The sequence below is a fragment of the Apostichopus japonicus genome, chromosome 20 (assembly GCF_037975245.1).
Source record: "Apostichopus japonicus isolate 1M-3 chromosome 20, ASM3797524v1, whole genome shotgun sequence".
Taxonomy (NCBI): domain Eukaryota; kingdom Metazoa; phylum Echinodermata; class Holothuroidea; order Aspidochirotida; family Stichopodidae; genus Apostichopus; species Apostichopus japonicus.
Genome location: NC_092580.1, coordinates 13,802,970 through 13,818,879, shown reverse-complemented (window position 1 = coordinate 13,818,879; position 15,910 = coordinate 13,802,970). Strand labels below are relative to the sequence as shown.

The 15,910-nt window shown below is 36.3% G+C and overlaps 1 protein-coding gene across 1 annotated transcript in view; it reads right to left on the bottom strand.

The window, feature by feature from the left end:
- The window catches only part of LOC139962067 (uncharacterized protein MT2135-like), an 82,905-nt gene extending 67,248 nt beyond the window's left edge, over positions 1 to 15,657 (bottom strand). The window contains exons 1-10 of the mRNA XM_071961915.1: positions 15,405 to 15,657; positions 11,373 to 11,465; positions 10,113 to 10,199; positions 8,315 to 8,350; positions 7,619 to 7,658; positions 6,375 to 6,511; positions 4,816 to 4,956; positions 3,510 to 3,644; positions 1,378 to 1,488; positions 272 to 351 (exon numbers count right to left, since the gene is read on the bottom strand). Coding sequence (XP_071818016.1) covers positions 272 to 351; positions 1,378 to 1,488; positions 3,510 to 3,644; positions 4,816 to 4,956; positions 6,375 to 6,511; positions 7,619 to 7,658; positions 8,315 to 8,350; positions 10,113 to 10,199; positions 11,373 to 11,465; positions 15,405 to 15,446 — 902 coding nt within the window. The 5' untranslated portion in view covers positions 15,447 to 15,657. The remainder of the gene's footprint in view (positions 1 to 271; positions 352 to 1,377; positions 1,489 to 3,509; positions 3,645 to 4,815; positions 4,957 to 6,374; positions 6,512 to 7,618; positions 7,659 to 8,314; positions 8,351 to 10,112; positions 10,200 to 11,372; positions 11,466 to 15,404) is intronic.
- Positions 15,658 to 15,910: the final 253 nt, after the last annotated feature.

The window sequence follows — 15,910 nt, the reverse complement described above, 5'->3', positions numbered from 1 at the left end:
ATGCAAAGCAGTTGGAAATTACATTGCTACAACCCCTTTCTAGTCGTTATTTTTATTCTTGGTTCTGATTGGCTGATATCCCATCATGTGACCATTCCTGGCTATCCGTCTCGACTGTGTATTCACCAATAACAAAGCAATCAGTATCCCTTAATTATAAAGTTATATCATCATGCACGTCTGTAGACGAACGTATTATAATAAACCAAAACCCTCCCAACCTCCCAACCCCCCCCCTCCCCACAAAAAACAACCCATACACAACACTAACGTATAGAATGTGCTGTCACTGTACACCCGCCAAGGACCGGTACCAGGCGTTTTACCTCCGCATAGCGGGTACGGTGTGAACTGCAAGGTAAAAAATAAAGGAAGAGAAATTAGTCCATTTGTGAACTAATATTTGAAGTCTATATATAAATGAATGTAAGTTTAGGAAAGAAGGACAACAAATTTTTGAAAAAAGTAAATAAATATGGTCTATATCTGTCCGGATGCAGCAATAAGACTAAGCTTTGCTCGAGTCAGTACATATGCAGCTTCAATTCCGCCCTTCATTACCACATATACGATATAACTCATATCACCTTGCTAGACACATACGGGAGGTGGGGGGGGGGGTGACCGTAATAAGAAAACAATGATATATGTAAATACACTTATACATCATCAGTCCGTTCAAATTTCAAACTTGTTCCAATAAAATGATAAACAGCGGTGTTTTGTTATAAATCAAACAGGTGTAACTGAACTGACGAATACTTTATTCAATAAAGCAAAATTTCACAAGTCAGAGAATTTAATATTTACTTAACGCCTGTATTGCTGACTTCCTATGACACGATATAGACTCTACCTTATGGAACAACCACCTCCCCCCCCCCCAGCCTTTGTAGTGGGAGGATTGAAAATGTTATGTCGCCCGGGGAAGAGGTTTTAGGGGGAGGAGTGTCCCCTCCCCCCACTTTGAGAAATTTGGTAAAAAATGTAAGATGCCTAGATGCAAATAGGTGCTACTATTTTGCAACCTGGAACAAAGTTGAATATTTTCCGACTGTAGTGGTTGTACCGACCGCATATACATGTTATATGCTTATATACTATATTTTAGGAATTTTTTGTAATGTTCTGTCTGTCACGGTGGAGAGGTGATAAGTCTCTTCATTTTTGTGCTACTTATCAGCATCTGCATGCAGGCATCTGCAGGGTGAAATGCACCTGCACCAGCAGCTACTGTGAAATTTTTTTGCGCAAACAAATAGTACATTTTATGCTCACGTATATGCGATTCGCGAGACCCTAAGGCAACCTAGCTGTTGAATTTGTTTAGAAATATTATGCAAAAAAAAAAGATTGTGTGATAAAATCTTTTCTTACTTCATTTTCGTGTATATTTGTCCAGTTGTATCGATGAATATAAATATCCCCATGGGTGTAGTCTCGGTCAGTTGTTTTGTCTCTAACCACTATTACAACATTCTTACCATCCTTAAAAAAAAAACAGAAAGTAATAGAGAATTCAATTTGAAAGATTTTAAGTTTACAAAATAAAAATTGAATGATCGAATTCAAAAAGTAAAAACGTATTACAAGGATTGTAAGTAATAAATATTTATCATATTTCCTTCAATACTAGGAGCGAATCCGTGGGGAGGGAGGGGGGAAGGGGCGTGAACCACCTCCCCTTCCCTACATTGGAGTCGGCTTCGGCGACCCGCCCTTTATTAAATCCTGCCCCATCCCCCCTCTCCCAAAAAATAAACTCACAAAGAAGAAAAAACTTTTCTAGAAATAAAATGTGGTTTCAATGCATCGGTTCACCAGTGACCTTTGCGGCGTTCCATGTATCATCCCAAAAATTTCATTCGGGCACGGTCAGTGATTTCATACTGACCTAACTAAAAAGAATCGTATCCTATCAATCTATTTTTTAACTGTATAATGTCCTAATTCAAATGTTTTCCGAAGAATCTAAAATCTGCGTTTTGTAATTGTTTGAGATTTGGAATTGAATTTCGCCAAGCAGGGAAGTGTTACATAGATATGCCTGTATCACGCCATGCCATTTCCCATACCACATGATGGTAATAACCTTACCTTTGTCGTCAAGTTCATAAAACCATGCATGTGTATAGTATTGCGTTTTGATAGTTTAGTCCAACATACAAAGCAACGGCATGTGCCTCCGAATATAATTTGATATAATGCTCTAATTAAGAAGTAATTTCCTGGTTAATTTTGGACACCTGTGTCTAGAATCATCGTTCTCGATTGGAACACAAAATTCAATCGTTTAAACTATGTATTGATGCATGATATTGTTAATGACGTTAACGTGACGTACTTCCAAATATAAAGAATTGATCCCATAAATCCCTGGATTTACGAAATCAAATACCAAAAGTCAAAAGTTAAGAAGAGAGTCGTGAATGTTAAATGAAAATAAAAAGCGACAATTTTGTGAATTTAGCTTTTTGGACTTTTTTGGAAATTTGAACCTCGGAGTTTTGCGTCCCCTCCCTCTTTCTTTCTCTTTCTGACATCGTGGATTCACTGTGCATTCTATATCACAAGTTCCAGTATTTCAATGTTTTCGGCAACAAAAAAGCATAGTTTAATTACAATTTTATTTTCGTAATTTTTCAACCAAAGAGGCGCTTGGTTATAACTTTTTTATATAGAACAAACTAGCACGTTCATCTATACAGATATGGAAAGAACTGTTTATATAACTAATAACAAAAAGGGGCACTTCTCATTTATGAAAAGCTAACTGTAGAGGTTCTCGCAAAAATTGTGCAGGGGCGTAGCTTGACATATTTTCCCCACCAAAAAATTCTGACCACCATTTTTGAAGGGCTGACAATTTTGTTGTGGGAGTGGGTGCGGAGGGGGGGGGGCTAGGCTTCACCACTGCCTCCAAACTCATGTAAAAAATTCGTGATAGATAAAAGCCATATATATTGAGTGAACTCAATACCATAACGGCCATGACACTCCCATAAAGGAGGCCCCAACCATTCCCAACCCCAATCATTTATTATCGGCCTATGTGTGATAGAATAAACTGTCATGAACAGCTTCCCCAAATATAGCTGTGAAAAATCTTATTCCGTTTGAGACATAAATAAACAGATAAGATTTAATGTTCCTTCACACAAAATGCTATAGAATTGAAGTTAAGTCTAAATATGACATCATGCAATCACAATGCCTGTGCCCCGGTTTTCTTCTATCTAGTTCTTCTGTCTTTGTTACAATGTTTACTTTCTGTAATGCAGATGGGGTTTGCAAATGGTTTATCTATCTCCGGAGCACGACTTTTAAACTATAAGATATCTGCCAATATTTTGGGGAAGAAAAACGGCGGGGGGGGGGGGAGAGGTAAAATGAAGAATTCTCTGTACTACCGGAATTACTGGTTTATCATAATAATAATAATAATAACAATAATAATAATATAAAAAAGGGTATTTAGGGCCAACACATCATCCAGAGATCCTTCTTACCTCCCTCATTTTTCTCATGGTCGGCCATTTACCCCCATACAGGTTATTGAGATCACTTGGTGTGAGTGCTCGGTTTCCGAAACTGGCTTGAAAGGGGTGATTAACTAGGTCGTCGTGACCCTGGTCCGCTTTTTCCTGTTATGGTCAGAGATATATAAGAGTACACGTTTTAAAGGATTATTCAAATATTTTTTCATGGTATTTAGATTCTCTCAAATAGCCAGCCCATATGATTCTTTTGATATAAAGTTTTTATGTTTGGCTGATGAAAGAAGAGTATATTCTTATATATATATATATATATATATATATGTAAATTTTCAGCTCTGGGAGCTGCAAACAATAATGATTTTAATCATTTTAATCAAACATGATTTTAATCAATTTTAACCATTTTCGAACACGGCACAATCACACACAAACCAGATCCTGTTTGATAACATATCGAACAAGAGGTTCTCCAGTTGCTTTTCCGTACTTTTCCTAAACACAGGCGGATTAACAGTGACTCTTTATAGAAGTATAGAAGGTTTTCCTATTTTAATTTCAAACTCTCATTGGAACCAAAACCATCGACCAGATGCCCTGAATTGAATGGTAGGCCTATCGGGATTGCTAAAACCATGTAATTATAGATTCATATATATCTTTAAGAAGCGTTTTCGTGATCCACATACTTATATTATATTCTCAAATTTACATAAAGTATTTTAGGTATTGATTTCCGTCTTGTCTGTGAATGCTTGTCCGCATCTGTGAAATCATGCATATGAGATAAAATATGAGACAAGTCCCGTGATGTCGGTTGAGCTCAGTTCCATGCATAATTACGTGGTTAATGCTAACTTAATATTTACGTGAAGAATACGATGTGCTGACATGAAGAATGTGATTCATACTCACATGATCGATGTGACTCTATATTCACGTCAATCATACTTATGCATGCTTAATATTAAGTATGTAATTCACATTTACATGATAAATGTGGCCTAAATATATTAACGTGAAGAATATGATACAATACTTACATGAAGAATGTGATTCATACTAGTACACGGTTATAGTGACCTGCGGTATATAGGCCTATATATATTTACGACAAGAATACTTATGCATGCTTTATAGTAAGTATGTAATTCACATTTACATGATAAATGCGGCCAACATATTTACGTGAAGAATACATGAAGAATGCGATTCATACTCGTACATGGTTAAAGTATGACCGTTTTATTTACACGAAGAATGTCGTATGATGTTTTATATAGCCTACTTGCATGAAAAAATTGTGACCTTAACTTACATTCATGTAAACTCTGATGATTTGGCCTGTATTTTCAGGCTTATTCAGAAAGTCCGCAATTTCCTGGACTCCATCTGCGAACAATTTATTTCGTTCAAGACATCCCACTTTGAAAGAGGTACCAAGATGGGCAAGCCGCATCTACGGTAAAACAAATAGGCTATTTGTGATTGTTTTAAACAGATGAGGGAACTATATCATTTTCGTATTCGGGAGAGTCGCCGGTTGGGGATTGGTAGATTGAATTAAACAAGTAAAGATTATCTTATATGAGTCGAAGTTTTAATATTTCTGTTTCTTGGGTGGGGGTGGGAGTGTGGGTGATGAGGAGGGAGGTTAAGAACAAAACCCCATTATTTTGGCCATATTAGGCGAGCATACTATAAAGTGACCAAGAAGCCAAAACCCGCAAACCATCTGGTATATCAGACCCTGAAGGCTTTCAGTTTGTAGAACGCCACCAATTTTACGTGATCACAACAGGGTCAATCGTAAAGTTGGCCAAATTTGTCAAGGGGAAAACCAAGCGTTCAGTCGCGTAAGTACTCCGTAACCGAAAAGCTCATGGACTTCACACTTGGTGAGTATGTATGTCTGGACGTGGGTTGTTATGCCTTCGTGTCACCGTAATGATGTCGTAGGGTCAAAGGTAATATAACCCCAAAACTTACCGAATCCCACAAAACCATGTAGGATACCGTCCTCTAAATCGTTACAAGGCAGGATGTCATATTTAATTCACATGTAATATCCGAATGATGAAAGAAAAGGGTTGGCTTCAATATTAATTTTCCTCGAGAGCAAGCGCAAGCGCATGCGCATGCATTTGGTTACACGTTTTGTCTCTTGTATTGCTATATAACAGCCATACTTCTCAACATACACAATCGTCGTATAGTTACATATTTTTTTTAATTTTTTTCATGAAAGTGAACTAGTGCGGAGTTTCAATTCCGTAATCAAATAATACGTTTCGGGTTTATTTCGTGCCTATAACCTCTTTGTTTTCTGTTTCATTTAATAAATGACATTAGAAGTGCCCTTGAAGTTACGCTTTCGTGTTACCATATCATGTATCGCTAGTTTAATCAAGAACTTATCAAAATTTTACATTTTCTTTCCACCTATATACTGGTAGAACAAGTTTTGTTTTATTTCTTCATTTTTGCTATACGTATATTGATTTCATATATAGGACACGCAGTGCAAGACGGGTACGAAATGTCAACAATTGTAAAGAATTTCACCCCTCATCCTCTGAACGAAAAGTAAAAAACATATTAAAATTGAAGAGGCGGATTATAACCGCCGACAGTTGAGGATCACACAGCTTTATTGTACCCTTTTGGAGATATCTTCATATCGTCTTAACCTTGGCAGATGACAGTTCCTTTGTATTATTAATAGTTTTCTTCTTTTTTTTAAAGACTGAGATGCAGATACCTCGTTCGTATAACATATCCAACGGATTTATGAGAATATGCGTAATGACGTAAATTGAGCTTTATAGTTATTTCATGCTTTTCTATAGCTTTCATCAAATTTAAAAAAAAACTTACCTGATCAAAACAATACCATGGGTCAAATTCAATGCCACGAATTCCCATGGTTAGCATATCAGTTACACTAAATTCGTGGTTGGCCAAACCAAAGCAAGGCTTGCCGTATGGTGGAGGCCATTCACATGTGTCATTCCCTATTAGAAATGTATAATGAAATTGAAATTTTAGCAAATATGAAACAATCTTTCAGACGTTAGATAAACTTAGGGCGAACGGCTCCTCAGAGTTTGTTAAATCTTATATATTGTATGTTGCTCCAAACTGTCATCAACATTTTGGCAAACTAAAATTGGTAAGTGATTAAAACAGTCCGTTTAATTCTCATTTTGTTTGGTCACTATGACACCTTTTTTTTTCAAATCGGAGATAAAGAGAAAAAAAATGGTTATATGTCGTCATTATTTGAAATAAAAACTCCACTTACTCGTCAAGTATAGCTAATGATCATTATTGGTATGGGATTTTAGTATCTGTAGCCTACACTATAGAAAAAATTATCAAATTGACGGCAAAACCTGCATGCAAATTTGAGATGACCTAAACAACGTCATTCCTCTTTCAAATAAAATAAAATATAAATATTAGTAAATGGAAGTTCGAACTTATGGGATACAGTGGAGATAAAACTTGAGTACATTGAGGATAAAGTTTGGGTACATTGAAGGAAACACCTGAGAAAATTGAGTAAAAACGTGGGTACACTGAGGATAAACCTGAGTACAACGAGGATAAACTTGGGTACATTGAGGATACAGTTAATTGGGTACATTGAGGATACACCTGAGAACATTGAGTATAAACGTGGGTACATTGAGGATAAACCTGAGTACAACGAGGATAAACTTGGGTACATTGAGGATAAAGTTTGGGTACATTGAGGAAACACCTGAGAACATTGAGTATAAACGTGGGTACATTGAGGATAAACCTGAGTACAATGAGGATAAACTTGAGTACATTGAGGATAAAGTTTGGGTACATTGAGGAAAAACCTGAGAACATTGAGTATAAACGTGGGTACATTGAGGATAAACCTGAGTACAATGAGGATAAACTTGGGTACATTGAGGATAAACCTGAGAAAATTGAGTATAAACGTGGGTACATTGAGGATAAACTTGAGTACAATGACGATAAACTTGGTGTACATTGAGAATAAATTGAGACCATTTGAGTATAAAGTTGGGTACATTGAGAATATATTGAGGGATAAACTGGTTGGGTACGTTAACTTAACTTACTCCCGTAACCATCAGCACGGTTGTTAAATGCGTTGTGCGCCTATATGGAAAATAGAAGGTTTACATATGGATGTTAAAAAGAGCATCAAATTACGACCTTTCCTTTGCGGTTTCATGTTTAGATATACATCTACGGAAAAGCTGAACTAACTAATATTGATCTGAGAGGATTGAAAAAATTAGGAAAATAACGTCAAAACTTTGTCAACAATTCAAATCGTAAATTGTATTTCAGTGTTTGCGCTCACAAATAACACATTGCATTTTCTTCGTCACTTAATATTCACCCGGATTGCACAATGGGAATAAGTGGTCTATATCATTCCATAGTAATTATCATTGAAATACGTTAATAATAAAAGGAGTGAGGGAGAACCCTCATACGGCATCGTGGGAGTCGGCAACAACAACCCCATATCCAAAACCACCCTCCTTAAAATCAAGGATCCAGTCTTAAGAAAGCATGCGTATCAAAACGAAGATTCATAAAAGTTAATGACAACTCCAATTTTATTTGGGATCGTTAGAAACAAATTGTAAAGGAAGCAAAAACGTAAATATAATAAATAAACATAGTTCAAATATACGTAGCCTACATAAAGAGCTAATATTTCCGAGTTTGGCTGATGTCAGGAATTATGAAGATTCGTAACAAATTTTGTGTGTAAAATACCTCTTAATGAATGTTCTACTTACGTCAAGAAGTTGCAGGTTATCAAATATCTCGTCGATCTATTGAAAACAATATAATTTCATGTAAAGGAGTACACTGAAGATATAAGAAGCCTGGGGTTTAAAACAATATTGCAAGGCGTGTACACACTTGTCGATTTCACTGATATTGTTTTCAGAAGCAACCAAGCTATACTCAAATTAAATATTCGACAGAGAATCTAAGACTGTCTCTTCAAAATGCCTTGCGCCTACACCATTTTCTACTGCAGCATTTGCAACGTGCATTACAGTTGAAGAGTCGAAAACAAAACTCTTTGTAGGAATAAGAATGACTCGGCAATCAAAACAGAAATGAAAGCAACTTTCCACATAACTTGATACAGAATTAATGCCATTGATCAGAAGGACTAATGGACGGACAGGTCAAGGATAGCCACAAACATTCCTGGGAATCGAGTCTCAAACAACGACAACTTTCGGCTTAAACATCAGGAACGCCAATTTGCCCGCTGAGAATGAATTAAAGCAACTTCTTTGAAGCGACGACCGAAGGGGATTAAAAATTAAAATAAAACGTTTTCTGTGTGTGTGTACACATGCATACATGCTTGTATGTATATGGGTGCATGCATGTATGTATATTAAATATCATGATGGTGATGGTGATGGTGATGGTGATGGTGATGATGATGATGATGATGATGATGATGATGATGATGATGATGATGATGATGATGATGATGATGATGGTGATGGTGATGGTGATGGTGATGGTGATGGTGATGGTGATGGTGATGGTGATGGTGATGGTGATGGTGATGATGATGATGATGATGATGATGATGATGATGATGATGATGATGATGATGATGATGATGATGATGATGGTGATGATGATGGTGATGATGATGATGATGGTCATGGTGGTGATGATGGTGATGATGATGATGATGATGGTGATGGTCATGGTGGTGATGATGATGATGATGATGATGATGGTGATGATGGTGATGGTGATGATGATGATGATGATGATGATGATGATGATGATGATGATGATGATGATGATGATGATGATGATGATGATGATGATGATGATGATGATGATGATGATGATGATGATGGTGATGATGATGATGATGATGGTGATGGTGATGGTGATGGTGATGGTGATGATGATGATGATGATGATGATGATGATGATGATGATGGTGATGATGATGATGATGATGATGATGATGATGATGATGATGATGATGATGATGATGATGATGATGATGATGATGATGGTGATGATGATGATGATGATGATGATGATGATGATGATGATGATGATGATGATGATGATGATGATGATGATGATGATGATGATGATGATGATGATGATGATGATGATGATGATGATGATGATGATGATGATGATGATGATGATGATGATGATGATGATGATGATGATGATGATGATGATGATGATGATGATGATGATGATGATGATGATGATGATGATGGTCATGGTGGTGAACAATAATAATAATCAAGCAATATTGAAAGATCTTTAAAAATATTCATTTTGATTTCAGTGTAAAGTATTTGCTATAATACGTGTAAGAATGGCAAGAATATATACCAGGCCTGCCGCCTGTATGGTTCCCCCCTTAATTTACTTCACCCCTATACTGCATTATCAGTATGGGATTGATTTGATAAGATTGGTAACAGAATTGGTAAAGACTGGATAATACGGTTTAACAAGATTAGAACTGGAACCTACCACACATATATGATGACTCCATCACATCCCCTAAGACCCCTTTCTTACCTGTATCTCATACTGAGTCCTAATAGCGAAATCAACCCATGGATCGATTGGTAAGGATCCAGGTACGCATGAACCCCAGTCAGTACACTTCCGAAATGAATAAAAAAGGGCAATATACATTTCGTATAACAAAAAGTTATAAAACTAAAATCATATGGCAAGTAACAAAATTTGAATACAGATTGTAAATAACAAATGCTGTAATGAGCCTCCAGCTGCACGCCCAATTAACCATTAATGTATTGTTTCTGTGTTTCATGATCAATCTCAAAAATCAGTCATAGAAAAATGTTAGATACTGTAAGGTTATGTCTTATAATTAAAAAACAACTGCATGTCGGTTAATGACAGTAAAATGAATAACTTTATAGTAAACAGTGTTTACTGCATAAAGCCTGCAGTGTATATTATGTAAATTGATAAATGTCAGATTCTGGCAGGATTGTTCTCAGATGCTTATTCTAAAGAAGCCTGCTCTGAACAATACCCTTTTTATATTTTAAATCTCATTTATGCAATATTCAACTTTCTTCCCCTTATATTCCAGCATCATAATTGTTCCAAAAGTTAGTATTTACAATATTAACAAAACATTAACATAATGTGGTAATTGTAATATTAACATAACATGAAGATAATTTATGCATAGTATTTACAAACTTTACTTAACATTGACATCGTTTATATATAGATCCTTCTTTCTAATTACAAGAAACAATACACTGGTTTAGGTAAAGCCCTTAGTTTACGTGAAAATTTCTTGAAAACGTAACGCATGTAAGTCATCATATCGTGTTTGGCAAAATATAAAACTCAACTTCCAACAAAAAGCGAAGTTTGTGGTAAAATATTGTATCATTGGAAGGTATACTGTTCGTTTTAAAATTGAAGATAAAGTATTTTGCGTGCAATGAGTAAAAATTGGATGGATGTCTAATATCGTCTAAAAAAAGCATAATATTTTCGATGTTAACGTCAAAGCCGATCGGATTTTTTTAAAGGACATGTAACGCTACATGTCCAAATTAAACGTTCCCTTGTCTCATTTTCGTTCTTACAAAAAGTACACAGTGGGGAATCCGTTTGTTTAATTTTACATAAAGACAAGTTTACAGCTAATAATTCTATATTGTACTTTGTAATCACTAGCGCATTGTTGAAAGTATCATAAATTATCCTTACGCAAAAACAAACAACTAAATACGAAAATAGGAATAGGAAAAATAGGGAAAAGTTAATATCGATTTAAGTGAAACTTACTTCCGAACAGCTGACATCTGAACTCAGTCGAATACAGACGTTTCCGGCGACCGTTGAACACGTGACACACGTTAAAAGTATAATAACGGATTGCTGTAGTAAACATACACAAATGGATCAATTTGCTGTATTGTGAAAGTACTATCTAAAGCATGAATTCAATATTATCTAAAGACAGTTAAGATATTAAACGCATCACCAGAAATAATGAAGTGTCTATTACAAATAAATTATACGTCGATTTTGTTCAAAATATCGCAAAAATAAAAGTAGTTGATAACACCGCTTGAAGGGTCAGGACTTACGAACTTAGTTTTAACTTGTCATAGTCCAAGGGGGGGGGGGGGGGGGAAGGGGGAGCCTTGCTTTTTGAGTAATTGATCATTGAAGTTGTTACTGATTGTACCATTAATGAAAATTGATGCAAACGAGTCACGTCATAGTTGCACATTGATACGTGATTTGATGTACATAATTATTCACTTAGTTGAACTAGGTAGTGTTCCGACTTTGCCCAATAAAAAAACAAACATACCAATGAAATTCATTGCATTCAAAATTTCATACAGTACTGCTTCATCAAATTTTAAGTAAATGGGATGACTGTATGTACAATTTAAAGGAAAATTATAAGTTTTGTCAATGTGAATCGAGACAATATCACGGATGTTCGAAGTTTAGCACAAAACATATCAACCCCCTGGTTTCAATATGTTCCTCTTGTCCCAGGACTATATTGTTAAACATTTATGATCACACCTTAGGTCATACTGCAAGCCAGAAATAATATTCAAATCAGATCGTAAATATGAAATAAGCTACACCGTTGCACAAATCCTCATATGAAAACGTTTTAGGTCGTTTGTTGGATTAAAGATAGCGCAATACGTACATCACTGATTCTACAAAGTACATTACAAATTGATTCATGGGTCTGGAGTGGGATAGGATCATTTTCTACAGCCACTAGGCCTACTATTTTATGCAAACATCCATTGCTCGTCACAATTGATCTTTGCACAGTCAAGCACCCATGGTTATTCCTTAATATTTTCCTTTCGTGTTCAACTTATTAATCAACAAACAACTTGAACTCATTTGAAGCAGGTTTAATCGCACCAGAACCGTTTACCACTTTCTCAGCTATACACTAATACTTTATTAAGTATTATTAGGCCTACTGTTACTAGTGTTAGGTCTATAGCTACGTATAGTATTTAGTACTGATAATAGGCTAGGTTGCCTAAGCACCAATTAAGATATATGATTATGAATCAAACGAAGGCTGAATTCATCGCCTTGACCAACTGCTACCTTTCTATACCAAATCCTTTAAAACAGTAGGTCACTTACCGTATCTTACAATGACATTCTATATATTTTCAGTAGTTGGAACCACTGTTAAACTCCATAGCAACTGCGTTCAATCGGCAAACTCGCCGTACGATCATGTGGTAGAAGGCTAGTCTATATGCGATTAAGTGTACCCTACATATACACTTTTACTTTGCACGCAAATATCTATTTGTACTTACGTGCAGACGTTCATAGTGTGTATATATATTTCAGTGCATTGTCGTATTCCCTAAAACAGAGTACGATCGCCCTAGTCAAAAATATCACAAAAAACAGTAATGTTTCGCCTTATAGTTTACAAGAGATGAATCATATGGTAGATTAGTTTGACCGAAAACAATTCTAACACATATTGAAGCGTTTCAGTACTTATGGAGTTCAACAAACACGAAACGAATAACTAAGACCTTGATCACGTGGTCGTTTGCATATCAATTATCTATTACTAGATGGCAATCTGTTACTTGGTTTTTGTTACATACAACAGGCGATTCCGACAAAACTACTGAACCAAACGGTACCATTTTTACATGGTTGTAAAGCTTTCAACGCCTAACTAATAAAAATTAGTTTGCCCCAAAGCAACATCATACATGGATTTCACAGGTTTGGGATATTCTTCATTGACAAACCACACGCTATATAATTTGTTTTCAAACCCTCAGTCCGAGATGAATACTTACAGAAATGTAATATATTTAGCGTTGCTGGATAGACAACTGTTTTCAGTTTACCGAAACTGGGCGCACACATTGAAAGTAGGCTACGGATAGCAAAAATGCGGTAAGACTGAGTACCGAAAAAGGAAGAAGGGTAACCAGTCATCTAAAGCAAACAGCTATTGTTCTGGGGGGGGGGCACGATTTTTCAAGAGGGCACGTGCCCCCCAGCCCCCCATCCCCCAGCCCCCCCCCCCCTTGGTGACGCCACTGTTCTCTCCCGATACCCAAACTGCGTGAAATACGGGAGTCCTTTTTTTATGGTATTCACTGTGTCGTTAGCAGCATGTAGAGACTATATACATACCGATTCCACGAGACGCAAGATAATCTTTACAAGGAAAACGGATGTAAGTAAAGATAGGTCGGGCCACGTCATCTTTATGCTTGGTTGTAACTTGCATGAACGCAAAGAGAGAACAGATGGCGCTAAAACGAGACTGAAGTAATGCGTGAACTAAAGTCTTATCTTATTTTGTTTTTACATATAAACCCGCTAATTAACCATAGCAAAAGTTCCATTTTTTTAGCCAACTCTGAAGCCTGACAGGTGCTTTTGAGAGCATATTTCCTAGCAATTCTTCAAGGTTGAAGGACAGAATATATCTTCTCAACACAGAGATGGAGAGATAGAGAAAGAAAGAGAGTGAGGTAACGAGAAAGAAATAGATAGAGAGATAAAGAAAAGTGTAAATTGCGTTTCTGTCGATGAGTGGTTCATTGAAATTGAGAGATACGATTTGTTGCTTTCTCGATCGCTCTTGCTGTGTGTACGTGTGATGTTATCTTATTAATTAGTGTTAAACACGGCAATCATTACAGAAAACAGCTGTGATCTGCCACGACCTTAATATACGTGCCTGCAATAGGTTGATAAGGAATAATAAAGTGGTTTCATTATTATTTCCTTTCATTTCCCTTTCTTTATTTTGAACTGCACTATAGGCCTAATTATAGAAATTTCATTTCTGGTAGGGCAAAGTTTTATTTCCAATTAGGGCTTTTCTTATGTGGTTTACTTATTTGCCCTTTGAACGTCATTGGAGAATACAAGGATAATACAGAACAAACAAAATTATCTTAATTGAATAGAACGAACACGACCATGGAGAGGTGAACTAGATTGTTTATGTTTGACTTTTCATTTGGTGACGCTCAATAGAGAATTTCATTAATTAATTTTTCTAATCATATGATTGGAAATAGTGACGATCATGTCGAACGAGATATAAGAAAAAAGGATTTTTTGAGGGTTTGTTTCTAGTTCACGTAAAACTGAATGCATATTGTTACAAAATTACACCCGGAAAGTAAATGGTATGAAAAAACGGCCTATACCCATGCATTTGGTATTACGTTACCTAAGCCACAGTAATCCACTTTATGTAGGCCTAGCTATAGCCTACAGTTAAAACTACATTAAATCCAAACTTTCTTTCAATATATATTTTTCTTTAAAACGGAAACCTTTTCTTCTTATTTATTTATTATCTTTCACATGCAACCGCTTACTCCAAGTCATTGACCTATAAGACCTCATGTAGGCCTATTTTGGAGTCTTGTTGATGGTATGTAGGCCTACTGTTATCCGTTTGACCGCCGTACGAAATGAACGGATGAAAATAAGTTACGCAATGTATACGAAACAAACATATGACAAACTGACGTCAAATATATACCTATCCGTTGCAGGCGGGTCGCCGGTTTGACAGTACAGACTGCCCCCCCCCCCCCTGTACAAAGTGTCCGCGGGACTAGGACAGTATATGTACAGAATATGGGGTATATGCGACAGTTTGTACTACTACACCGGCCTAAGGCCCAAAACAGGAATTCAAACAAAATCTTGTCCTACACAGAGAAAGCCTGGGAGTTAAATAAGCCTATACCGCAAATCGACGGTAGCCTAATGGTCTATATAGCAATCTTGGTAATCGTTGAGACGTCTTATACTTACCCACTGAGAGGTCTTCGTTCCAAACATGTCAGCAATAGCCATAGTTTTGATTTCTTTAATATCAAGGTTTACTTTCTTGGTAGAGTACCGTATGTTTCCTTAGACGTTAAAACCGCGTATGAGTGTGCATGTGTGTATTTTGTTGTTGTATGTCTCCGTGTGCGTAAATCTATAGTACAGTTGTTGTATATACTGTTTGTAAGTTTATCAAGATCGCCACTTTATTTGATTGTATCTAATTAAGACTATACGGTATAGATTAAGCATATTTTAATACAGGCTATGTTAATTCTTTATGCGCACTCCCTCCTTCTGCATTTGATCCATTGTAACGTATTTATCTTCCCTTTATTTGCATATCAAAGGGCGATCTAGAAGTACTTGGATTCTGTTCTTTGTCGCTCTGTATAAGAGTTATGCGCTCTATGGAGCCATGCATATTGACCGTGATCGAACACCATGCATATATGAAATGATCAAGGTTTAGTGTCACATATAACTCACAA